The sequence below is a fragment of the Amblyomma maculatum genome, chromosome 2, assembly GCF_055883805.1.
Source record: "Amblyomma maculatum isolate TAMU_Amacu chromosome 2, ASM5588380v1, whole genome shotgun sequence".
Taxonomy (NCBI): Eukaryota; Metazoa; Arthropoda; class Arachnida; order Ixodida; family Ixodidae; genus Amblyomma; species Amblyomma maculatum.
The window spans coordinates 13814859-13840517 of NC_139345.1; the positions used below are offsets into that span (position 1 = coordinate 13814859).

The following is a 25659-nucleotide window of genomic DNA, read 5'->3' on the forward strand; positions in this document are numbered from 1 at the left end:
GACGTCACCTCGGGCGTCACCATGGGCGTTAGCACGTGACAGAACCGAGTCTTACTGCCGTTAAAGCTCTTCGGGCGAGCGTGGCGGCGCAGCGGTGCGGCACTAGTGTGCTCAAGCACGGCCGGTCTCGAGGGAGAGGGCGCGCGCTGAAGCGCTCTCTCCCTCGAGACCGGCCGTGGCTCAAGAGGCAGCAGAGCGGCAGTTCGCCCAGTTCGCCATCTTGTGTATTTGGTTGTGCCGGTATTCGGGCGAGGCAACACGCAGAACGCCGTGCACGCTTTACGGAACTCGCAGCGCACTGGAGCCGTGATACCGGTTAGCGAAGATGTCGTCTAGGAGCGTCCGCAAGACTGTTGTCACCACGACGACGTCAAGTCACAGCGCGTCGACGTCGCAGGACCGCGGCGACAACGAGGAGAACCCAGCCGGGTTTCAGACTCCTGCCGATGGTGGGCGCAGCAGCTCACGCCACGACCGGCGTTCGCGCTCGCCGTTGAGCCAATCACGGTACACCCGAATTCAGGAGAAGAATGAACTGGCAAACCTTAACGACCGTCTCGCGGCGTACATCGACCGTGTCCGTGAGCTGGAAACCGAGAACAGTAGACTCACGCAGCAAATCGAGACTAGCCAAGAGACTCGGACCCGCGAGGTGACCAGCGTCAAGAATCTCTACGAAAGGGAGCTGGCCGATGCCCGCCGCGCAGTTGACCTCACAGCTAATGAAAAAGCGAAGCTCCAACTAGAGGCCAAAAAGTGGCAGGCTGACGCCGAAGCGCTTCAGGCCAAGTGAGTTCCCCAGTATTGTTAGACCATGTGTGGTCGACACATTTCTGTATTTTTGTATCGCTGTTATTTTGGGACGCATCCAAGTAGGTCGGTCTCTGCGCCATCTTAAACGACTTGGGTTGTGTTTGAATAGTACGGGGAGACGAGTTAGCATGGTTTCGAAATAGACACGCTTGGGTGGGCGTTGGGCATCGTTTACTCCTTCCTAGGGTGAGTTAGCATTCCAAGTACGGCTGATCCGGCATTCCGCTTGGCGTCCGGAGAAGCCGGTCCGGAAATGAAATGATGAAATGACGCTGCCAACGTCGCTTCCGGCGCTGCGCTCGCTGCTATCTTTGCGCGATTTCAAGTTGGGGAGCTTTAAATGCGACAGCACCGCATTGCTTATAAGATATTAAGTTTGTGGGCGTGTCAAAATAAACTACCCGATGATAGTGTGTTACGATACTGTCTAGACGATCGTAACAGTGAAGTACAAGTCGGTACTGTTTTGCTGAATGAGTCAGTTTGGTATCATGATTATCTGCTAAACCTATGAGCTGCTGCAACTTCATTCGTTTCTTTTGTTCTTACTGTAACAAATACTGTTGTTGAAGTCCCTGTGCATACTTTTTGGCAGTCAGAAGTTGTGGGCTCCAAGTTTCTCGGTTTATAATTTGTTCATACAGTAGTGCAGAAAACCGGTACTGCAGTATTTCAATGCATGCATACGCACTTTTGAACGTCATTTTGGCTGGTTGCAGATACAGGAACCGCCGCCTGCCTGAAGCAGTTGCTCTATAACCAGGAAGGCCAGCTAATTAGATGGTAGGGCGAGAGTGAATTTGTCAGCAAAACGAAGTGCCAGTGGTGTTGGTCTAGTGTTTAGGGGAATACCCTAAGTAGAGTAAATTTGTAATAACAGCTTCCTCAGAAACTTTGTAATTGGAAAAAATTCTTCCTGATCCAATGTCTTTTTTTTTTTTTTTGTAGCTGCGTGGCTGTGCTTAGTTGGGCATTAACAAGTAATTACTTCATTGGCAGCTAGTTTCTGGTAGTTTTCTTGCACAAATACTGTCTTCATGCGAGGCTTGTGTGCTTGGGCGACTGAAATAATGCAAATGAAATGGAAAAAGGCGGCATTTTTTATTTGCTCTTGGCAGCAATGTTCTGGCAGTTTCAAGAGTGATCTTTACATGATGCAGCGGTTGTAGTTGACTTGGCGAATTCCGTACAAACATGCTGCTTTGTTGTTTGAGCACGAGGACTTTTCACAACACTGCGATCGTGTTTCTTCAATGTGCCAACAGCGCAGAGGGTGATCTAGCCTACAAATTTATCTTTATGCAGTTTAAACCCACTTTTCCACCATTCATTCAGATTTCTTCCCTGTATCTCATTCCAGTATGATATCTGAGGTAGATTCAACTCAGCAAATGCAATTTTTTCTGGCAGTTGAGGACAAATCTCAATCCAGGGGGTCACATTTTCTTAAGTTTTTCCAGTCGCCTGTTTGAAACAATATCTTGCAGACGGTTGAGTTTCCTCCGAATGACTGCTAGCGGTATTGTAGTTGCTATGTTGCCTTTTTGATGATAAATTTAAATAAAGCGTTATTTTTACTTTCGTAAATAGCCTAGTGTACTTATTAAATAGCCTGGAGTTGATTATTCGAGAGAAAAAGCTAGTTTTTAGAAGGAAACGACTTGTTTTGTCATCTCTTCATCTGCATTTTTGCACTTTTCTTCTAAAAGGGGACCATACTTTATTTTTGTCGAGCTAATGTGAACATATCTATGAAAACCACTGAAGGTGATTTGGTTACCAAGAAACCTGACAAAATAAGCCCCTGATTGCTACACTTTTTGAATATGGTCTCCCTGGCTTGCCTATGTAGCTTGTGCAGAACAATCCGCTCTCGCTCTTTAATCGTTGGATGAGGCAAATGCGTGTGGGATGGATGAGAAACCTAGTTATAATCATAAAGCACACAGAAAGACATATATTATGCTGAGGCATGCAAAAGGAAAGAAAAATAAAAAGCCTCTGCCCGTGCCGCAAAGTATAACTGGCTTAAAGGCAGTATCCAGGAAGCCGACAGGCAAGCTTTCCTCGCTGCTGAAGTCATCTATATAAGAAAGAAAAATAGAGAAATCTCAAGATTTCAGCGCAGACACATGCGTGACGAATTTTGCTCATGCCAATGACTTGTGACGCCAACAAAAGGAAGCCCCTTTTTCTTACCTTCTGCCATCTCTTTTATATTGAAATGGGTAACTTGATTATTCACCTACTGGCATCATTAAAATAAACTTAGGTAGGGTGAAAAAATTGAAGGGAGCAGGTAGGGGGGGGGGGGGGTAGTCAGTGCCTTTGTGAACTGCACAAAATGCCATTTAACCGGGAAACTCTTACTTAGTCAGGTTACTGAAGAAAGCCTTGGTAAATTTAGGTGTTGCCTAGCAGGTTAGATCCTCACCTACCCTTGGAGCCATCATTTCAGCTAAAAGCACATGTTCGCAGAGCGCCGGTTAAAACGACGAAAATATGACGAACAAAGAGATGGAAAACTGCTAATTCATGGGGACGTCTTTACCACTCCCCCACCTCGCCTGTGGCATAGCTTAACAGCTACGAGAGCATGACACGTTTTCGAGCCTACTCATCAAGACTTGTCGCTCAGGTCTTGTGGACAATACAGGAGACTTCTGATAGCATTGTGCAGAAAGTGTAGCTCGGAACGAGGAGTTTCGTTTGTGTAAGTGTGCTGGAGGGCAGAAAAAAAAACGAAACATCGGCTGAAATTACAGTGCACTTAGCCACAGATGGCCATCGCACATATTCCATAAATAAAAGACATAAAATATAATACTACTATTTGGATATTCCAACATGCATGCTATTCACAGGATCTCCAGAACGACACTGTCACTATCTCAAACTAGTCTGAAACCTTCTAGAGAGAGCTCCTGTAACCATCTCAAAATGTTCTCAAAACAGCTCTCTTACGTACGGACTACTTCTGTTACACTACACAAAGACATTCATGCTAAGTCTTAAGGAACCGAAATTTTGACTAATACAGGTGATCAAACAGCGACAGGGTATGCTACGCATATTAGAATGTAAAGACTTCTCAAGGCAAAGAGCTTCTGCGCAGATGACCAACAAAACAAGCAACCAGCCTGCCTTGGTAGTTTTATCATCAGAACTAGCTGCCGCGCCATTGCGCTCAGTGCTTCCAAACGGGTGAGTGGGACCCAACATGTTACCAGAGAGAGAGCAGTGTCTCCACCCTGAAAGCGGAGGTGAAAGGCATCGAGGCACCCTAGGACTGTCACATTAGGACTGTTGAGAGACTGTTTCTGGGTAGCGCCGGGAGGAAAGAGGGAAACCTACGTCGCTGCGGGAGACTGGGAGGCAGTGGGGGGCAGCTGGTGTGTCCTTCCTCTCACCATCCAGCGTGTGTAAACTCGCCTGATGATTACGCGCGGCTGATATAATGGGACAGGTGATTTACGTGTATCCCCACACCCTTCTGCTGATAGTTTGAAAGATCTGCATGAAGGTTTTAATGTTATAGAGGTTCCTTTTAAATTAGTTTTCAAAAGGATATGAATTAGTTGTATTGCACAGCTTATACAACCATCCAGCAGCTAGTTTCAGTGCAACTTCAAATAGCTGTCAAGTCTGCATAATGACAAGTGGCAGTTGGCGCATGCGATTTTATGGAGTTTCACTTTGTGCTTGTGGACTTGGTTGCAGTTTTCAGAGTGCTTGGAGGACCCTCAAACCCTTTAACCTCGTTCTCAAGGCCATTCAGTTTGTTAATATACTCGTTTACATAATGCCTGGAAAGTAAATTGCCTAGTGTGTGTGGCTCGGTAACAGCGGTTACAAGGACGCAGGTCACTACCATGTTGTAGTATTGCACTGCTTGTGCGTCTAGGTTTGATTCAACATGCAGATTTCAGTTTGTTAACACGCTGTTTACATAATGCCTGGAAAGTAAATTGCTTAGTGTATGTGGCTTGGTAACAGTGCAGAGGTGCCAAATGCTACAAATCCGCATTGAGTGGAATGCAAACAATGAAGCAAATGCTTTAGCCTTTCTGCAGTGGGCAAGTAAGCTTCAAATAAACAGCACAAGAAGGTAAAAAAAAAAAAATAGAGCAAATGTGGTGCAGGCAAGATGATTGCCTAGCAGGCCTAAAGAAGGCGTTAGGACTCATTGCTACAGCAAAATCGAATGCCTAACAGTGAGACACTGCACTTGCAGAGAACACCTCCCTGCTTCTTCTTAGTTTGTGTCCACTGCGCTGTTGTCTGTCATGAATCTGTACCTTCCTGCCCAACTTTTTTTTTTTTCGAGTCTGAGATTTTGCCCAAAAAATGAGGTGTGATGTTTTGACCATGCTTGACACATTTATTTTTTGTGTGTGCTTCAGCAGAGCTATGGAAAGGCATACGATTTTTGCTTCTCCTTAGTCATGGTGAGGAAGTTGTTGGAGGATTCAATGTAAAAGTACAGATCAGAGTTAAGTGCAGATAGACTGCTTTTTTCATTGTGCGCAATAAATATTTATTTTATTGGGACGTAAGATTGAAAGTATAGCTTCATAGTAGGTAATTGAAGATTGTTTTGAATGGCCTTGGAAGTCCTTGAAAATAAACATATTGGACCAGCAAAAGACACAAACGCAAGAAAGTGTACATGGCACAGTGCTATCCTGTGTACTTTTTCTTATGTTCCTATGTCTTTCGCTGATCCAATGTATTAGATCCGCACCAAGTGTCCCAAATGGTCACTCACTTAAAGCCCTTCAATATCCTTGATTTAATTTTTTTTTCTTTGGTGTGCATGCATGAACCATGAGTTTATTTTACTGTGTTGTGACTGCACCTTGGCTCATAAATGGCAGCCTATTTGAGAAGGTTCAGCTGCGTTCTTGTAGGGATACATTGTTTGCATTTGTCACTCCTGGTGTAATTAGTTGTCTTGAGTTGAATAATTTGTACACTCTGCAATTCGTGTGCAGGCTGACCAAGCGAGAGAGAGAGTGGTCAACTGCTGAACGTCGTGCTACATCATTGGAGTCTCAGGTTGTTGACTTGCAGGGACGTCTGAACCAGGCACTTGCACAACTCAAGGTGGGGAGCCTTTTTTCTTTCATGATTGTTGCGCATTTTTAATAACAAAGAACAACAAAAGTGTCTCAGCATGATATCATGTTATTGGCCATGGGCTTAAACAAGCAGTTCTACTATTGTCAGCAAATCAAGTAACTGACTTTCATGCCAGGTTCTCATAATGCTGATGTCTGTAGGTTGTTTGAACCTAACGCAGAGTTAACTTGAAAATGTTCGCCTTGCTATATTTTTTTATGTGATGTAAACATTGTCTGCCGTGTGCAAGTGGTGATTAGCAGATGGTGGTCATGCATTTTCATTTGTAGCAAAAATGAAAATGTTAATTAATCTTAAGCATGACATTACTATTTTTTTGTTTTGCCATGCTACTTGTTTTTTGCTGCAATGTCACACTAAAGAGGCGAGTTTACACATATACACAGGATGCTGAAAACGACAGAGACGACTTGGCAAAGGAGCTGGACAAGGCAAAGAAAGACCTGCAGGCTCATATTCTGCGTGTGACTGACCTGAGCAACCAGAACAGGACCTTGAATGAGCAGCTAGACTTTCAGAAGTCTCTTTACGAGAAGGTATGTTTGTTTCTGCCTGGGCCTGACTTTTGAGTTGATACCTAGTGTGAGTAAAAAGACATTCAGTGCTACAGAGCAGAGAAATACGACAAGTGTCACAGCTGGTTCAAAGTGTAGGAGCATGAATATAAGTATACTAGTTTCAGACACATAGAGATAGGAGCAAGGTGTGTTCACTGTCCACTGACATTTGAGCATAAAAGGTCGGGTGGCAGTATTGTTTACGTCTGTGTGTATGTCGTTAAAGTTTTGTTGTCCTGGGTTTTGTTCTATATTTTTGTTATGTAAATAAGTATAACATTACAAGGCTAATCCACATAGAATGCTTGGCAAACCTCCCGAAAATTGTGCGATAATAACGCGCGGCCATTACGATGGGGCATGAAATGAAATTCATGTATCCCCACAAAATTTACTCTAATAATTTTTGATTTCATCTACATTTATTTCTTATTTTGGTTTCCAGTTTTTGTTAACTCTTAGGTTTAATTAAGTGTATTTGGACATAGACAGTATCTTTAAATATCATTATAGGTTGGCAAGACTGTTTGCTAGTCTGCATCTGTGGCTTTCAGCAAATCTCCTTGGAAAATGTCCATGTGTTTTTGTTTCAACAGGAGCTGGAGGAAGTGCGGGTGGTGAAGCAAACAGAAATAACAGAAATTGATGGGAGACTCAAAGAAAATTACGAGCGCAAACTGGCTGACACCCTGCAAGAGCTCCGTGAGCAATATGAGTCCCAGATGCGGCTCAACCGGGAGGAAATGCAGAGCATCTATGAAACCAAGATGCACGACCTGCAGGACTTGTTGGATCGCCGCTCCTCAGATTCCTCTGTCACTCTTGATGAACTGCACAGCTACAAGACACGCTTGGAGGGCGTGAACTCTCGCATAGCGGAGCTTGAGTCTCTGGTAAGCTGCTAGTGTTAAGCTGGTGTTGGCATAATGCTTTCAGCACTTGTGAAAACAGAATTTTACTCTGGAAGAAATATGAAATATACACATTGCAATGCTCATATTAGAGCTCTTGCCATGGGCTTGCTCTTGCATAACCACAATGTTTTGCTGCATATAAGCCCACATTTTTAACCTATACCAGCCGTCTGAACTTAGGGGGTCAACTTAAGTGCAGAATCAAGCTATTTGTGCAATCTAAGATCTGGCCAAGCCATTGGCAGTGTGTATGCTGGGCTGACATCAGTTTTCAGTTGAATGCATAGAACTTTATGTGTCAGAGAAAGAAATGTGTGCAAATAGTTTCGTTATAATGATCAGAATTTTTGCACAGTTTACCCAGCTCACTTTAATGAGCGATAGAGAGCATGAGAAAATTTCGGGTAGCTTTTAGAGAACACATCTTGACGGTATCTGCAACTCCAATAATATTTGGAAGTTTGGTAAGGCACGATTAGTGCAGTTGTCACTTTTGATCTGCATTTGCCTTTGACTGCTGGTCTTGCGATTGCAATGTGTTGTACAGTTAAAACTCGATTTAACGAAGTTGAGGGGAGCCGTGAATTATTTCGTTAAATCGAGAACTTCGTTAAATTGAATGAGGCATTTCTTGGGGCACATAATTCAGTACATTCGATTACAGTAAAACCTCGTTAAAACGTACCCGCTTAAACAGTACTTTCGTTTTAAAAGTAGTAAAGTCAAGTCCCCGACTGAGCACCCATTGAACATAATGCATTTTGCATCCGCATAAACCGTACCAGCTTATCGCGGTCGTATCGGTTAGCACGTACCATTTTCACTTTTCGTCGCACTCGCGCGTGACGAATTCACGCCGGTAGCACCCACCCAAAGGACGGTCCGGCTAGCGGCGCAACAATCTTCCCTAAATACCGCCGACGGGACGGCAAGCCACACAGCTAATGACAAATTGGCGCCAAAGTTGGTAATCATATAACTGGCGCAATCTTTGGGGGTCCGTATGGTCATCGTCATGACCCCCCGCGCTACTTTCGAGTGGGTAGGGCCAACACCACGACCGGCGCCGCTAGCGCGTATGAAAAGAAACAACAAACATTCTTACTCGACAAGAAAGGCCCGAGGGGACTACAAATTTATTTTCCGCCAAAGAAGTCGGTGATCTTTGCCTGCGTGCGCTTTATGAGCAACGGCCGCACCGATTTCTCGCAATCAATAAATTTTGGGGTGCTGTCTACAAAATAGACCAAAAATTAACACTTTTTCACCTTTATTTCTCGTAAAAAGGGTTTGTTAAATCGGGACAGATCACGGAATCGGTTTCGTTATTTCGGGTTAGTCAAAGCATTGAACCCTATGGGCGTCTGAGGGGGAATTAGGATACCTTCGTTAAATCGAGATTTTCGTTAAATCGGGTTACGTTAAATCGAGTTTTGACTGTACATTGTGCTGTGCATGCCATGTTGCCATCCTGAAATGGGTGAGTGGAAGTGTACATTTACTTATTTTGAGTCTTTTTATATAGTCAGCAAGGTGTAAGAGTTTGGGGTTGCCGTATATTTGGAGTCAGCATACATGTAGTAATATAGGACACTACATTGCAGTCTACTTATAATGATATTGAGAACCTGAAATAACCGATTATCGTTATATCTGGACCAGCAAAAAAAAAGCATGCCCACATATTTTCCCATGCATGTAGGCATGCCTACTTACGATGAGTAAATCGGGTTGAGCAACGCTAATCATCGTAAAGAGCACTAAACAATTCATTCCAGTATACATCAATAGCCATACAATTCGCTCTCGCTTGAGCAGCAGCTGAAGCTTGACAATCGCTGTGAGCATCGCTTCCAGTAGCGTGTACGCTGGCGGCAGTCCTTTTTGCATGCACGAAACCGATTAGCAACTGGATGAACTGAAGGACATCCCCAGCCTTGATGATTGTTGCCTGGTGATCGTTAAAATCGTAGAGTGCGAATGTCCATTATTTTTCACGAGGCTTCCAACCTTGAAACCCTGACAAAAATCCCGATGAATCTGCCATTTCACCTCGTGAGCTATGCGCCGTCCGCCAATGTGGTCGCCGCCATGTTCCACGGACGCAGAATCGGCAATGCTGATGACGATACCGCCACAGCAGCACCCTTTGCACGGCTGCGATTGCGATGATGCTAGTGCTCATTTCCTTTCGTTTTTGCCACATCTGTCGAGTTTTCACGTAATTGTATTCTTAATATTTTATCTTTTATTGAATATTCAATCAAATTTTCGCGGTAAACACCTATCGGGCGGCGATAAAGCTATCGTTGTATCCGATGTACTGCCGGTAATCGATTGTTATATAATTTGATTGTAATAAGCAATATATCGCTATATCTGGTATCGTTATAAGTGGACTGCACTGTATTACAGGCAGTTATTTTCTTTCATATATTTTATAGTTTGTCATATCTGCAGCCTTGTACTAGTGTTAAGCACCTACTTTGATAGTCATGTTGGACAGTCTTTGTAAGCACGGGCGGAGATGACTGGTGCCTGAAGCAGGATTCTCCTTTGACGTCCAGTTATTAACGTCTAGGACTATTGGTGCATGGCATGTGCAGAACCAGTCGTTGTCATCACGGGTTCGAGACTTGGAACGGCTGCTGGAGCAGGAACGTGACTGGCACACGCGAGCGCTGGGTGCCAAAGAAGAAGAGATTCAGCGACTGCGAGCTGAGATGGAGCAGCAGCTGATTGAATACCGGGATCTTCTGGACATCAAAGTGGCCTTGGACCTGGAGATTGCTGCTTACCGCAAGCTGCTGGAGGGCGAAGAGACACGATTGAACATCACTCCATGTAAGTGCTATTTTAGAGCACTACACCTCAAGGCCTTCACATAGTGATCGCTGTCAACATAGGGCATTTGGTGGATGCCATGAGGAAAGTGAAGCAGGGAATAAGTAGAATAAGGCACCATATTGAAGTCATCTTGAATGCTTTGATAATCTGTACTGAAACGAGCGAGCTGAAGGAAGGATGCGGAGTACTGCACAGGGAACGCTTTGTCAAATGTCGCACAGGTGTCGTGTACAAGATACTCCTGACATGTGGGAAGGCCTATGTGGGGCAAACAGGCAGATGCCTCAATGAAAGACTAAAGGACCATAATGAAGGATTCCATAAAATTTCTATGTGCGGTTCAACATTACAGTTGCCGACCAAAAATTCGAACCCTAGATTTTTTTTGGATATGCATGATTATTTAGACTTACTTGTGGCACCACGACATGTTTTAAGAGCACCTGAAATTCAGGCACATTGCGACCGATTGCTCGATTTTTAGGACCTCATTCGCATCACCGCCAGTACTCTATATACTAATATGTATATTGAAATGCCATTCAGTCTTCAATGGGATTCAAAATGTGATCAATCAAATAAAGCAAATTTCAAGCTAGAAAGAAACATATTAGAAATGGGGCCCTTTACGCAGTGCAATGCAGTAGCAGTCTTCACAGCCCTGCCGCATTTTGAGGATGCTTCACTGTGTGGACTGTGAGGGCAATGTGGTGAAGCATGCTCAAAATGCGGCTGTTCAGCAAACTCGCAGTGGCAGGTTCGCTTTTGCATCTGTACTTGGACCAAGCCTGCGCATTTGCCTGCAATGGGCTGACAGTGATACAGCAATCAAAGGTTGATTGTCGGCGGTCATCTGTCGTCTTTGTAAACACCGTGCAGCAAGACAGTCGAGCATCAGAATGGGGCAGAAAATTGCTGATCCATTCCTCCATTATAGCGGCAGTGAGAGGTATTATGTATAGAGATTTTAACCCAGTGATTCTAACCCAGTGGAAGAGAGTGTGGAGTTAGCAGACAGGTTAGCGAATGAGATTGGGAGGTTTGGAAGAACCCCAGGTGGCCGAATTTTCAGACCTCTCGAATGTGGCATCTCTGATAACCTGAGTCACTTTGGGACATTAAACTCTTTAAACCAAATCAAACCTTTTTTCTGCAACAAACGCAGCTTTGAAAAGTTTGTAACACCAGTCGTACACCAAAAAATACTTCAGTAGTGTGAAAGAGACATAGCATAACACAACCAAAGTTTAAATTTTACAGGTAGAATCCTATGTACACTCAATTATACCAGCAGCAGCAGTAGTTTTGCAGTTTCTAAAACATCAGTGCCTAGACTAATGAGAAGGAAAAAAAAAATAGGGGTAACTGTATTGGAAATCGGAAGAGGAATTCTGTAAATTTTTCTTGTGTTAGTGCCGATGCCATGTATGGACGAGCAGACTGATATTGCACAGAAAGGAACTGTTTATTGGGCCAATTTCTGTTCACAAGAATTGAATAGCTCGGCAGTGGAGCCCACAGGCAGGCATTCTTGGCGATCATCAGAGAATAAATCATTGCTGCTGTCAGCCACGGAAAATACCTTCAATAAACTCGAACATAGAACTAGTTATGTGCAGCGACAGACATTCCAGGTAAATATTTTCGCATCCCTCGGCTGTGTTACAGCTGTGCTGCATTGTCAGCTTACAGTGCTGTGTAGAATAAGAACAGGAGAAATGTCTGACAGTTCATTTTGTGTATGGCATAGCATGCTTAAGAGCTGTGCAGTGTTTCGATGTCTGAAGTCAGTCAGCAATGTTTTTTGACATCTGCTTTGTGATACTCTCCTGCCTTGTCCAGCCGCCAGCCCTGCAGGTAGTACAGAGATGTTCGTGACGCCGCATCGTGGCACCAAGCGTAAGCGCACATTTATGTCTCACCATGAAGAACAGAGTAACACTGACGCTCAAGTGACTGCATCTGCAAAGGGAGACATTGAAATTTCTGAGCACTGCATTGATGGCAGATATGTCACCATCCACAATAAAGGAACAAAGGTCAGTGCTTCTTTTTTTCAAACCTTACGATTACTTTAACCCTCCACCTTCCTTTTTACTCAAATCACAGACCATAACCTATGCGGCACGGAACGCACATTATGCTGACAAGACATACTTCTTTTTTCCTCTTGTAAATTAAGGCCATCAGTACAGTAGAACCCTGCTCTAGTAAAAACTTAGATATACATAGTAAAGTGAAGCTGAAGCCTCAGTTCATCTACCATAGATAACTGTAACATTCTTTTTAGTACAGACATATTTAGTAAAAATTTGTTATAGTAAAGCGGGTCGCCGCGGCGATCACTTTCCACAAAATGACATCGCTGCATGTGTGCCACCTATAATATATATATATTAGAAAAAAAAAGTTTAGAAAAAAAAAATCTGGTGGTTTAACCACCGGACGTAGCAGTGCTCAGGAGAAGCCACCAATATGTAGGCCTCGGAGCTGTGAGGGAAAGCGTGCAGCGCATAGGAAGAAAAGATAAAGCTGCCTTCAAACATGGAAGGAAGGTATTCAGAAAGTAGAAGAAAGCAAAAGTGCAGCGAGGAGTAGGGAAGAGAAAAAACTGTCGAATAAATGAAGCTCGAGGCCAGCAAAGCACAAGGCTCGGCTGCCGCTCATTTCTCATTTGTTGCCTTAAAGAAAAAAAAAAAACCAGCAAAAAGCGACACCATGTTCATTTCAAGCCTTTGGTTTTCACATGAAATCAAACTGAGTTGCATTCGTAGTCATGTTTCCCTCATACTTAAGAGGTACTTCCACAAGAGTTTAAAAATCTTGTGTGACAAAGTATAGCATGAAAAGTTAGTTGGAAGGTATTTTAGTTTTTTTTTTTTTTTTTCTATTAAGCAACAAAACATGTTTAGTAAGTAGGTATTCACAGCATCTTCTAGACCATGTCATCACCAACAACTGGTATTTTAAAGACCTTGGTATAATTGCTGGCCCCAGTGACTTTATAATAAAGGGGTTGGTTGCGCTAGCTTTATTTTGTAGGGCGCTAATGTGTTTCATAGAATGAGGCCATGCTTGATTGTTTAGTTTTATCGCTGCTGATAGAAATACTTAGTTGGAAGAAAGTTTTGTGGCAGAATGGCAAGTAGTAAAAAAAATTGAAGGTACTATATGATGTTCAGCTGGTTGTCTGAATGAAGAGAAAAAAGGACCTTAGATTAAGAATAAGTGTAATTTCACAGGTAAACCAGGCGAATTAACTTGTTTCCACCATCTTCTCAAGCTCCTCTAGCATTGCGATAATGTGTGCAATGTAGCATTCAAGCCCTGTGGTGGTTTATGGAGTACCTGTCACATATCAAAAATACTACAGCTGGAAATTATTGGAAGATATTCAATTCAGTTCAAGTGAAAGCGCATGACATGGCAAGAAACTGTGCTGATCTGACCCATTTTGAAGTGCAACGCAGCCATAGAATGTGGGCCCACTTTGCGACATGAAGTCTTGTCTACTTGCACCCCAAGCTTTTATGCCTCTTCATATTTTTCATTTTGATGACATCGAGAGGAAATGATTTTTGACCCAGAATGCATCTGTGAAAGTGCAAATTCAAGGGAACTCTCATCCAAGTCCAGCAGCATACATAGATTCATCCGCGGCATTTAAGCCTAACCTCGGTGAAGGCAACACTTTTGACAAATTGCAGTGGATTGCACACTCGCGTTTTATCTACAGTGTACATGAAGTGGCTTGTGCTTTCCTTCTCTGTGGTGCTGACAGAAGGCGCACAGCAGGAGTGGCAGAGAACAGACTACCAATGCTGTGCATAAGGCTGTGTTCATTTCTCATTGTCCACATCACAGTGGTTCAGAGGGAGGCTCGGAGGGGAAGGGTAGCAGCTGTTCAAGACAGTGCAGGAGGTTGTTCACCACCTTGGACGGATGAGGCGAATAACAAGTTGCCTCTGTTGTTACAGTTCATTCTTTATTTTTTAATTTTCATTTGTTTTACACATGTTCTTTTTCATGCCATACCACTTTGTGCATCTTTTACACGTGTAATGTTTTTGCTGCCTTTTCTTCTTTCCACCTCTTTGAAACTCCACAGGAGGTGCCTCTGGGCGGATGGAAGGTTCACAGCAAAGCAGGCAATGATGAGTTCACATTCAAGTTCCAACGCACCTACACGATCAAGCCAGGTGCTTCAATCACCGTATGTATTTCCATTGTCAGGATATCCTTGCCATTTCTTTGTTCCTTATTACCTGATAGGGTTGACTAGCGTAACCACTGCTATATGTAAATAATGAGTTGCTGCAGTGGCAGCGATTTTCAGAGGCCTAATCCTCGTGCTTAGTAGCCCACCTGTGGGCCATCTTTTAATTACCTTGGGTGCAGTAGGACCCACAGGGCAAGCTTTTTGAGCCACGAACATATCCTTCATTGACATGGACTTGGAATATGCACAGAACTCATCATAGTGTCTGCAGAGCATCCGCTTTTCTTTGCAGCTCATTCTTGGGCAACCACAGCATTGGGTCAGCATGCTGGGATTAGCGAGCTGTACAGAGTTGCTTAATTAACCCAGAGCGTCTAGCCACTCGTAACTTTTTTCAGAGCATGGATTAGTACTATAATGGCTGGCACTTAACCAGCTGAAGTATAATATGAATGCCTAGTATTAACCAGTCGACTTTAGAGTGCTTGAAAGTAACCAGTCGACGGCATCATAACTGCAGCATTTACTCACATATAGGTCAACAAACAACTTTTGGGAAATGGAAAAAAAAAAATGGAATTTTGCATTTGTTGGCTAATGCACTCAAGGCAACCAGCACAGTGCATCACATACTGGAGCAGTGGAAGTATGATACAATCGCTGACCAATTTTTTTGGATCCTCAGGAGGCCGAAGCAGCGTCCGGAAATCCAGGCAGCCTAAAAAATGGAACTCCAATATAACACATCAATATTCATTGTGTGGCTTGAATACTGGTTCAGTGTTTCTGCAGGAAAATAGTGCAATGGTCGGAGCGGAGCTCCTTGAGGCTCTGGACACTGAAAATAGCTGCTCTCGCATGACTACATCAGTGCCTTTTTCTTCCGCATGAAAAAGGAAAAGTGGCGGCCTTTCGTCTTAACAGGAGCAGTGGAAGTAGTCTGCTGCACGTGTTGGTCTAAAAAAAAATGCGATGTTGTCTTGCGAGCTCCAGCAACCGTCGGGAGTTTCACTTTCATAATGCTTCTAAAGTGCACGGTCAGCACGGTCTTCTGAGGAAAAAAGGGCCACAATAAGTGTGCAGTAATGGTCGCAGCAACTCTCCCAATTTGCTAATACTCAACGGCGGCAGAAAAACAGGGTTCATATTCCGAGTTTGCATCTTTATCGTAAGTGTCTGTATCTCCCCAACCTGGTAGAAACGCCGGAACATGATGCTGCCACCTCTTCCGGTTACGCAGTGGCGTTTCGACCGATCAGATGACTCTGTCACGTGAGATAGTGACACTTCAATAACGACGAAAACTCTGAATACGGGCCCTGGCCTTTCTGCAGCAGTATTTCCCTTTCTTTTCTCAGTTCTTAACTAAATTTGCTTCACTCTGCCTATGATTCATCTGCTGGTGGGCCCCCAGTTTGGAAGACTCCATTTTGAGAAATGCAGGTTGTCCTGTATGCTAGAAAGAATAGTAGGGACAAAGTGTGCACAGCAAGTGTCTGACAATGTTTTTTTGCGCTTATGCATCACAGAATGCCTCTTCAAATGTATCGTTTCACAATCCAGAAAAGGAACTGACGACACTGGGTGTTTTCTCGCTCTGTTGTGGGGGTACAAGTATATTGACGCACAAAGTAATTAACCAGAACCGAGGCCAGGTTCTGTTTTCTTTCTTTTTTTTTCTTGTAAAATATCACAAATTTATGAAAGTGTTGAAGTTATGGTGTTTCTGCTTGCTGGAAACTTTTTCTTTTCTAACATGGGTACCTATGATACTTTAATGGCACAAGTGAGGTCCCTCTTTTGAAACCACTGTGCACTGTGCATGGATGGAGCATTCATAATAGTCTGCATGAACTTTCATGCTGGTGCAGATTTGGAGCCCAGACTGTGGTGTCACGCACAACCCTCCAGGAGAGCTCGTCATGCGCAACACCAAGTGGCCTAAGGGAGAACAAAAGCGCACAGCCTTGATCAACCCAGACGGCCAAGAAGTAGCCCATCGGGAAAGCCGTCGGCACCAGTTCAGCCGGCTCACGGAGCGCAGCTCCGGCATCGGTGGAGCATCAGGCTTCCGCAGCGAGCACATCTTCCACGACAATGTAAGCCTTCGTTCCGTGGCGTTTGTTTAGTCAGTATATGGAAAGATGTTCTGTGTACTGAATGCCTCCATTTACGAATGCTTTGTCTACCTTGGGAAAATTGGTGCGTGTTGAGCCCCCCTTCATGTAGTTGTCTTAACATTGGAAGGATTCAGCTTATGTTACTAGGGCTTGGCCTTCACAGAAGGTCAATTACTCTTTAGGTTAGACATGACTGAGATTCTGTTGTTGCTATTACAGTCGAATCCAGATAATCCAAATAATTTGAATTTTGGTTTTATCGAACTCACTGAATATCCCCTTGAAAATCCCATGTAAAAGTGTGGGAAAGCTGCGTCGCATATCGAACTCAATTTTACCAGCCGTTCGATATATCGAACTCCGTACCATGCACTGGAAGGTGCGCCTTCCACAAATACCATTGCATCACTCTCGGCCGTTTGCCGTGGGACGTTTTCAAACCACGTGCGGAAGGAATGAGAAGGAACAGTTCAGCGACATCTGATCTAGGGCAGCGCTGCGCCCTTTCCCCAAAGACGTGCACATCTTCAGTGATCGTTTGTCGCGCACCAGCAGGTGCGTTGCTGTCTTGTCTACGATACACCACTTATAGTGTGAGCATTCCCTGCCTACCTGGAATTTGATGAACGTAATGACAAGGGGCCACAGCGCAGCCAGGGACCATGAATGCTTGAACCACAAATAGTTGTGCCATGCCTAAAAGCAGCTCTTCAACAGCAAGAGTATGGGCGATGAACACATGGCTGCACTGGACAGTTAGGAATGTGCTGCATTGGGGTCTCCTTTGACAAAGCAGAAGAGCATAGCATTGTTTGTACCAGGCTGTTGCGTTGGCATCAAAGCTGTATTTTAACTGGTGGATGGGCCTTGTGGCCTGAAGGTGGCGGCTATATGATTTCAGCATAAAAGCCTGGTGCAGTACATCTAGCCACTTCTATCATGGTAGGTAAGCGAGGCAGACACAGCTGCTAAATGCGCTGCCCAACCAGAGCCTCAGTGGCTCTGATGCCGAGATCAAGCTACACATGAAATCGGAAGCAGCTGTGTAGACATATTAAAAAGGTGGTCTAAGGGCACCACCACGTTGGACACTGGTCTGCATGTGTAGCTCGGGGGAAGTTGATGGTCAAGCTCCTCTGCTCCCATCCTGGCCCAAAAAACAGTTCCTCCACTGGTCATGAAAAGGCCTATAAAGCACAACCCAAAAATTGGCCACCGTGATGACACACGTGCTGTGAGGCACCCCGCCGTGGTGCTGCAGTGGTTAGGTCGCTCGACTACTGTGCTTAAGGATGTGGGATCGAATCCTGGCCGCGGTGCCCATGTGCTGTGTGATGTCAATGCATGCTAAAGTGGTAGACTTATCCGGAGCCCTCCTCTACAGCATGTCTCATAGCCTGAGTCACTTTGGGACATTAAGCCCCACAAACCAAACACGTGCTGAGGCATGCAGTGACAGAGCTAAATGAGCAGTCATGATGACGCACACAAAGCAAAGAGACTGCAAAATCGACAAGCATAACATGGCAGCATGGCTTCATACATCTGGCCAGATCTTGCTACCATGATGAGTGATGTAGACGCAGCTGTCGAACGCATGAGAACAGTGTATTCAAAATTGCATTACTTCAGTGGGTAATGCCTCTTTTTCTGACAAGGTATTTTTGTTGTTTGAGAGGGTGGGAAAGGCTTGTTACTAGAAAGTACTCTGCCCTGAGCCGAAAGACCCAGCTACAGTCCTTACCATAGTGTGCTGCTCTGTATGGTGTACAATGTAGAGACCCAGGTGGTGTAAACTAACCCAGAGCCCTCCACTATGGTCTTCAGAGGTCCACAATATTTAATTTGTACCGTTGGTTAATTGCTGTCCACACATTCACCATGGTGGTGAAGTGATTCTTCATCGTTATCATTTTTGCATTACAGTCTAACCTCGTTATAACGAAGCAGTACAGAGCGTGAAAATTTGTTCATTATATCCGATATTCGTTATAAAAGTGCGCACCCAAATTCCTGTAAATAAGTTTGCTAATAAAACTAAACAAAATGTCCACTAATATGGACAACACAAAGGTGCGAAAATGTGCAATTTTTTAATTAAAAGCTTAGCATAAGCATGAAATCTCTTTTCCTTGCGTGCTGGAGAGCAAAAATGAATACCGTATTTACTCGCATAATGATCGCACTTTTTTTTTTTTAAATACACAAATTTCGGGGTGCGATCATTACACGGGGTAAATTTTCTACAAAAAATTTTTGAGCACCGAAAACGCAAACAAGTTGCAGGTCAGACGTCTTAGAACATATATCTCGATTACAACCAAAACTAAAAGCTGAGTAAGGCTTACCTTCGCAATAAACACGCACATTAAGCATCACATGGAGTGCACAATGCCCATTTATTTTTTTTCGTCAGTACTCTAATCAAAGTCTGAATCCTCGCCATCCTCGCTTTCACTGCTGCACGACTCATCAAAAACGGCAGTGTCGTCGCTGGGAGCATCTTCACAATCCCACAGGAAGTCATCTTCCGTTCCATCCAAAGCGTTAGATATGCCTGTCTTCTTAAAACTCTTAGCCACTACCTCGTCGGGGATACTGCTCCACGCTTCTGTGATTCACAAGCACAGCATCTCCACGGATGGCCTTCTAATCTTTCCGCTCGGCGTCAAATCATGCTGGCCCATTGCCATCTACTCAGCATAAAGTCGTCGAACGTTGTCCTTGAACGGTTTGTTCAAAGACACGTCGAGAGGCTGCAGCAGCGAAGTCAGGCCGCCAGGAATGACTGCAATGTCCGTGCGCAGCTCTTTCAGCTTGGCACGCACGCTGTCCACAAGGTGACCCCTAAAACTGTCCAAAACCAGAGGCGAGGGAAGCAGAAATGCTTCTGGTCTTCTTCCCCAAACAGTCTTGATCCAGTCGACCATCAGGTCTGCAGTCATCCACCCTTTCATCTGTGCACGTATATGGATGCCACGGGGAAAGTTTCCCTTCGGAATAGTCTTCCGTTTGAAGATTACGTATGGTGGCAGCTTCCGCCCGTCGGCCGTCACAGCAAGCATGACTGTGCATCGCTGTTTTTCTGCGCCAGACGTCTTCACGAGGACGCTCCGAGCACCCTTCTCGTTCAGTTGTATTCCGGGGCATGTCGAACGTCAGTGGAGTTCGATCGGCGTTTCCAATCTGCGACATGAGGTAACCGCATTTTTCGCGAAGCCTAGTGACGAAGTGATGGAAGTCTATCACTTTGCTTTCATACGCGGCTGGGAGCCGCTGGCACAACGACGTCCGGCGCCTCAGGGAAAGACCATTCCGTCGCATAAAGCGAGTCGTCCAACCGGAGCTAGAACGGAAATCCTTTGCGGCGATTCCCAGCTTCCTGGCAGTTGTGCGCGCCTGCGTCTGTATCATTTCTAATGACACTGCACAACCATCCTTGCGCAGGTCCCTCACGTATTCTAGGACCGCCTCCTCAACACGAGGGAACTTGCCCGTTTTGGGTCCACGGAAAGCCCGCCGTGTCTTGTTCGTAGCCATCAGCTTCTCGCGCTGCTTCTTCCAATAGCGTATCCTCATTTTGTCCACGCCAAAATGCCTACCAGCAGCGCGGTTGCCATGCTCCAGTGCATAGTCGAAAGCCTTGAGCTTGAACGCGGCGGTGTAACTGGCATACCGCCCCATGGTGAAATGGCGTAAACTCGCACAAAAACACAAAGCACACTACGACGCTGCCGAATTGCAAAATGGCGAACGCCGCAAAGCATGGTGATGGTGGTGATGATGGCTGTCCCCTTTTTAACGGGTCGCCTCCGCCTGTGGGCGTGGCGGAGCCAAAAAAAAAAAAAAAACAACAATGCAAAAACACACACACACACACACACACACACACACACACACACACACACACACACACACACACACACACACACACACACACACACACACACACACACACACACACACACACACACACACAATATCTTAATCATGGGAACTCCAACGTTACTAGACTAGGTTGGGAACTCGTCGGAATGCATTCGCTGCGGGATGACTGCAGATCAACCACCAGGCGGCTCCATGTTCGGGGTGCGATCATTACGCGGGGAATTTAAAAAATGGAATTTTGACCTCAAAATTCAGGGGTGCGATCATTACGCGGGCAATTTAAAAAATGGAATTTTGACCTCAAAATTCAGGGGTGCGATCATTATGCGAGTAAATACGGTACAAAGAAGGGATGTTGCCTCCGCGCACAATTTCCATGACTGTGCCAACTATCTCTCGGGGAGCGTAGTGCGCGCACTTGTCTGCCGCAGTAGCAGAGGGACGGCAGGTGCTCACGCCATGACAAGGCAACGGTGATAACATGCCAGTCAGATGCCTGTCAGTCGTTGCATGGCCGAACTCGAGCTGCGGCGACGGCGAAGACGGTCTAGTCCAGCTATGATCGTTTATGACCTCAGAGATCACCGCGCGTGGCGATCTCGGAGGCTATGGGCTGTTAATGCTAGTTTTTGTCTCTGCCGCTAGATGACGCGGTACTTCGGCGGCGGCGTTCGACTTCGGCCTAGAGGTAAATTGCAGAGATTGCAAGCCTCTGGGTCACCTGTCAACTCATTATGCAGAGTAACATAAGGAAAGAAACGATTGGCTACATCCGCAGCCCAAATGCGGATGAACAAAAGATCGTCCTACGCCTGGCGGAGAAGGCTTACTCCAAAATCTATGTGGCCACGGCGCAGGAGAGCCAGCAAGGAGGAGATCCTTCCCCTGGCTTAGCCTCTGCCCCAAGGTCCATGTCGGTGTAAATGAAGTCTTCTGTCTTTCTCTCTCTCTCTCTCTCGACTACGGCCGTGGCCGTTCATGACCTCCAATATCACCGCGCGCGGGGGTGTGATCCCTGACCATAAGCCGTTGGTGGTATTTATTTTTTTTGCTGCCGCTAAACGACGCGGCACGCGAACTCGCGGGCTATTTAAATACACTTCTGCTGCAGGCGATTCGATTGGTTGAAAAATTTAGTTTCTTGAAGTTTTTCCGGCCCCTTTACGCATTTTTTGCCGTTATAATGCAAAAATACTGCTGCGTTATTACCGATACAGCTACCGAAAGAACTCCCATAGAAATACCGAAAGAACTCCCAAAAGAACCCCCATGTTATACTAAAAGAACTCCCATAGAAATAAACCACAGACCAAACAAACTTTGATTTTAGTTCGTTTTATCCGATAATTCGCTATATTCATGTTCGTTATAGCGAGGTTCGACTGTACTTGTGAGTAAACGTGCATTTGTGCTGTTTGCCTATGAAAGCGTGCATGTCCCGAGGCCATGTGCGACAAAAAGGTTCATTGTGTCTACAGAGTGTGCCACTGTTATTTTGCAAAGTGGTTGTCTGACATGCGACTTTGCCGGTCGAAATTTTTTCTGATGGAAGGTTATGACCCTCATTGAGATGGGCACTTTAGCGCTGCTTGAATGTTTGAAGTGTACTCCTCACCATCTTCCTGCTTTGTTCTCACAGGTGGACCCAAACGACCCAAATCGGTGCAGCATCATGTGAAATGGCTCTTTTGAAGTATTGCATCCCACCCAGAAAACAAATGTGCCATCAGTTTCATCACCGCTTTTCTCTCTTCTCTTGATCTTCCCTTCTGTTATCGAGTGATTTTATCATGGCATAGCTAATTGCATGTCCCATATCTATGTGGATCCATTTCTTGTTTAGCTTTGACTGCAAGTGTCTGTGGTCTTTTATCCTGGTGAGGAACCGCACCAAACTAGCCTAGCTCATGAATTTTATTTGGTTCAGATTTTCTCCTTATGACATTTTCTCAATTTGAAGAAATATTTTCTTTCTGTTCTCTTGTGGCCCTTTCTCTCATACCCTAAGCCGCTTGAGACGTTGAATCCCATAAACTAAACCAAACCAAACTGAGTGGCTTGTTGGACAGATTGGTTAAACATTATTTTAAAACATGCTAGAACATGGACGGATAGTGCAGTGTGTTCCTTTTTCTTTCTGTCAGTGTTCTAGCGCTGCTTTAAAATAACAAACCAAACTGTTTGCTAAAGTTCAGTGGTTTGCTTCGGTTGTTTCTATCATTTAATATAATTTTTTTTTCCAACCAAGAAGACCATAATTATTTTATTTTCTATGAATATATATTTACTGATGGTTAGTTGCTCTTTGTGTACTGTTTGATATGAGTAATTTTCTGCCTTTGTCCTTTTTGTGCAGCCGGTGCTTTTATTCGTAGAACAAAATAAATGCTTTGCTAGAAAATAATAGAAGCCTCCTATCTTTTTTCAGGCTAATTATTGGCTTGTGCCCATGCACGCTGCCATGTCCCTGGATTTCTGTGTTTACAGTCTTGACAATAGAAGCCGCCATTTTTCATGATGAGAAGCTGTCATTTATTTTCCTGCTCTTATCTGCTATGTTCAGTATGTTTGTAGTTGGTTGTTTATTTATGTGAACGTCCCAGTCCCGGTGTTTTGTCATCCTGGTTATCTTGTGTGCTAGTCTAGTTTCTTCTTTTCCCTCTTTTTCTTAATGACATCAGTAGTGCACTAAATGTGATGCAAACTTGTCTCTTTTTGAGGAGGAGTTTTTCTCTGAAGTGTAGGTGGAAGGTAATAAAGCTGTTGACAGCCGTGCAGTCCTGCCTTACATTTTGTCTCCCATCAACTGAAGTTTCATATCATTTATGTGCACAATCCTTCACCACTGGTCACATTCATATGATAACTTGTTGAGAAAACTTTCAATTTGTGATTTCAGCATGAAGCATTTCTCACCACTGAAAAGAATACATTGGAAAGTCTGTGTTCATCTCCTGCAGGTTTCTAGTTGTTACCGTTGTTGTGTGTGTGCACGCCTGTGTGGACTTGTGTAATCTCCTTGTTTTTGTCTTGCACTATATAGAATGTTGTCCCCCTCAACGCCTGCCTCTGTGTGTTGCCCTGTTCACGTTATGCAGTTTCAAATGAAGTCACTCATAGCCATAGATCAGCACACTGACATTGATACACTTGCTCTGATAATGGCAGTAGTACTTTCATTTGGCACATGAACATGGCAGTGTTGTTGGTAAACCCTGTGCGCCTACTGAATTTTGCAGTGCACATTTTTTCTTTGTTGTGCTTGCAATTACCTGTATGCTGCGCTTTGTGCTTTATTATTTTTTTTTTGGCCAGTGTATGGCTTTGCTTAGTGTAATCTAAGGCTACAAGTTGTCCTCCTTAATCATGGATGAAAAGATGATGTGTAAGCTTTATAGTTACAACATAGTGATTCATATGAGTAGTAGGATGGAGAAATGAAAATTTAATAGCCTGTGTACGGGCACCAAATGAAACCTTGCGTGCCAGTTGCCAATATGTGCCAGGGCGTAGTGTTTCTGGCACTGTTGTTGCTGTTCAACAAAATTTCAAGCTGCTCTTAAAAAGCAATTCTACCAACCGTAAGCTCAGCAAGTTTGCCTGGCAAGCAAGGTGTAGCTCATGATGCGTTTCTACTTGACTGCAGTTGGTCATGACGTTTTCCAGCAGCTGTGGCGGAAGTGGTTGGTGGAATGGCTATATTTGCATACAATATTACTGTAACCAGTGCTGCCCATGGGCATTGTCATCTGTCAGTTGCCGACATTGTTTCAGTTTGAAAGCCAAAGTATGCTGTTACCACAGAAGGTCATGTTTGTCTCTGAGGGTACACAAATGACGCTTTTGTAAAGCGCTTATGATGCAAGTGGAGCATGCAGTAGCCTTTACTTCTCTGAAAGGCACATAACATCTATTCTTGGAAACTTTAATGGGTGCAGTTTTCATTTAGATGCAGAGCATTCAAAAATTGCTTAAATCAAACTTATGTTACCTAGGTGTTTGGGCGTCCTTTCTTCAGTTGTATGTAGTTGCTTGTGCTCTATGAGTGTTTTTGTGTTGTTTGTTTTTTTACATTGGGTAGCATTTCTTTGAAGAAAGCTAAACCTACAGTGCCAGTGACCACTGCCATGCTTCATCCCAGAGTGCACGCTGAGAGCAAGTTTCATGCCGCATATGTACTATTTAACCTCGTGCACAGTGCTGCTGTTCCCATTGTAATAGGAAACAAGGTTATTTCTGTCATGAGGTGCCCATGCAACGTTGAGTGTGCATTCGCACCGCATTCCACAAAAGTGCCTAGCTGCATATCCGTCGAGCATGCAGTTGCAAACTGCTAGTTATTCTGCTTTTTTGCAGCAGCCAAGCTTGTTAACCTTCACGTAGCCCTGCCTTTTTTTACACTTGTGTAGCGAATTAGTATAGTAGTTCCTGCTGCCACATTCATGTCCTTGGTACAAAGACACTAGACCACGTGATTGTGTGCATGTAATTCAGTGATGTTAGGCACATACACAAACTTAAGCTTTATTTGAAGATGCTTTACTTTTAAGGCCTTCTGCAAAAATGGTGAAAGTGGTCTGTCCTTTAATTTTGGAGATTTCTTGCCTGGCTGTGGATCTGCATTCTTGTGGTGTACAAAACACTATTAAAGTTTGAATTGATTTTTATGCTGGTTGGGAGTGTGTTATTGAAGGCTGCAGTGCTCAAGTAAGAACTATGGGAACTGCCTTGGTACATCATTTAAAAATCCATCCATCTAAAAATAAGGCTTACATAGGTAGTCCAGGCCTTCAGATGCACAAACTTCACTAGTGACTTTGCTAAAAATGCATTGTGAAGTGTCTTAGAAAGTATAGCAATAGCAAAAAATTGAAAAAAAAGGTTACATATTTCTAAGTGCGAACATTCGAAATATTGGACCCGACTCTATCAGGTTGAAAATCTTCACGTCTAGTAATGGCTAATCTTCAGCTTGTCATTTTGGGCATTGCAGTCTATGGTAGGCAATAAGCTTGAGCTAGAAGTAAACCAAGTATGATGTCTGAATCTGTAGGTGAATGATGGGGTTTGCCATCTCTATTTGGCAGTTATGTGCAATACATTTTCAAAATTTTCAGTGGGAAATGCTGGAAGCCCCAAAATAGGCTTAGCTGAGGCTA

The 25659-nt window shown here is 44.3% G+C and overlaps 1 protein-coding gene across 1 annotated transcript; it reads left to right on the top strand.

Annotated features, from left to right (window-relative positions):
- Positions 1 to 214: 214 nt before the first annotated feature.
- On the top strand, positions 215 to 25167 carry LOC146197985 (lamin-C-like). The gene is made up of 9 exons (XM_084593290.1): positions 215 to 789; positions 5808 to 5919; positions 6342 to 6491; positions 7109 to 7405; positions 10033 to 10270; positions 12116 to 12312; positions 14382 to 14486; positions 16364 to 16591; positions 22140 to 25167. The coding sequence occupies exons 1-9, from the start codon at positions 326 to 328 to the stop codon at positions 22176 to 22178; spliced, it is 1830 nt and encodes a 609-aa protein (XP_084449416.1). The 5' UTR covers positions 215 to 325; the 3' UTR covers positions 22179 to 25167.
- Positions 25168 to 25659: the final 492 nt, after the last annotated feature.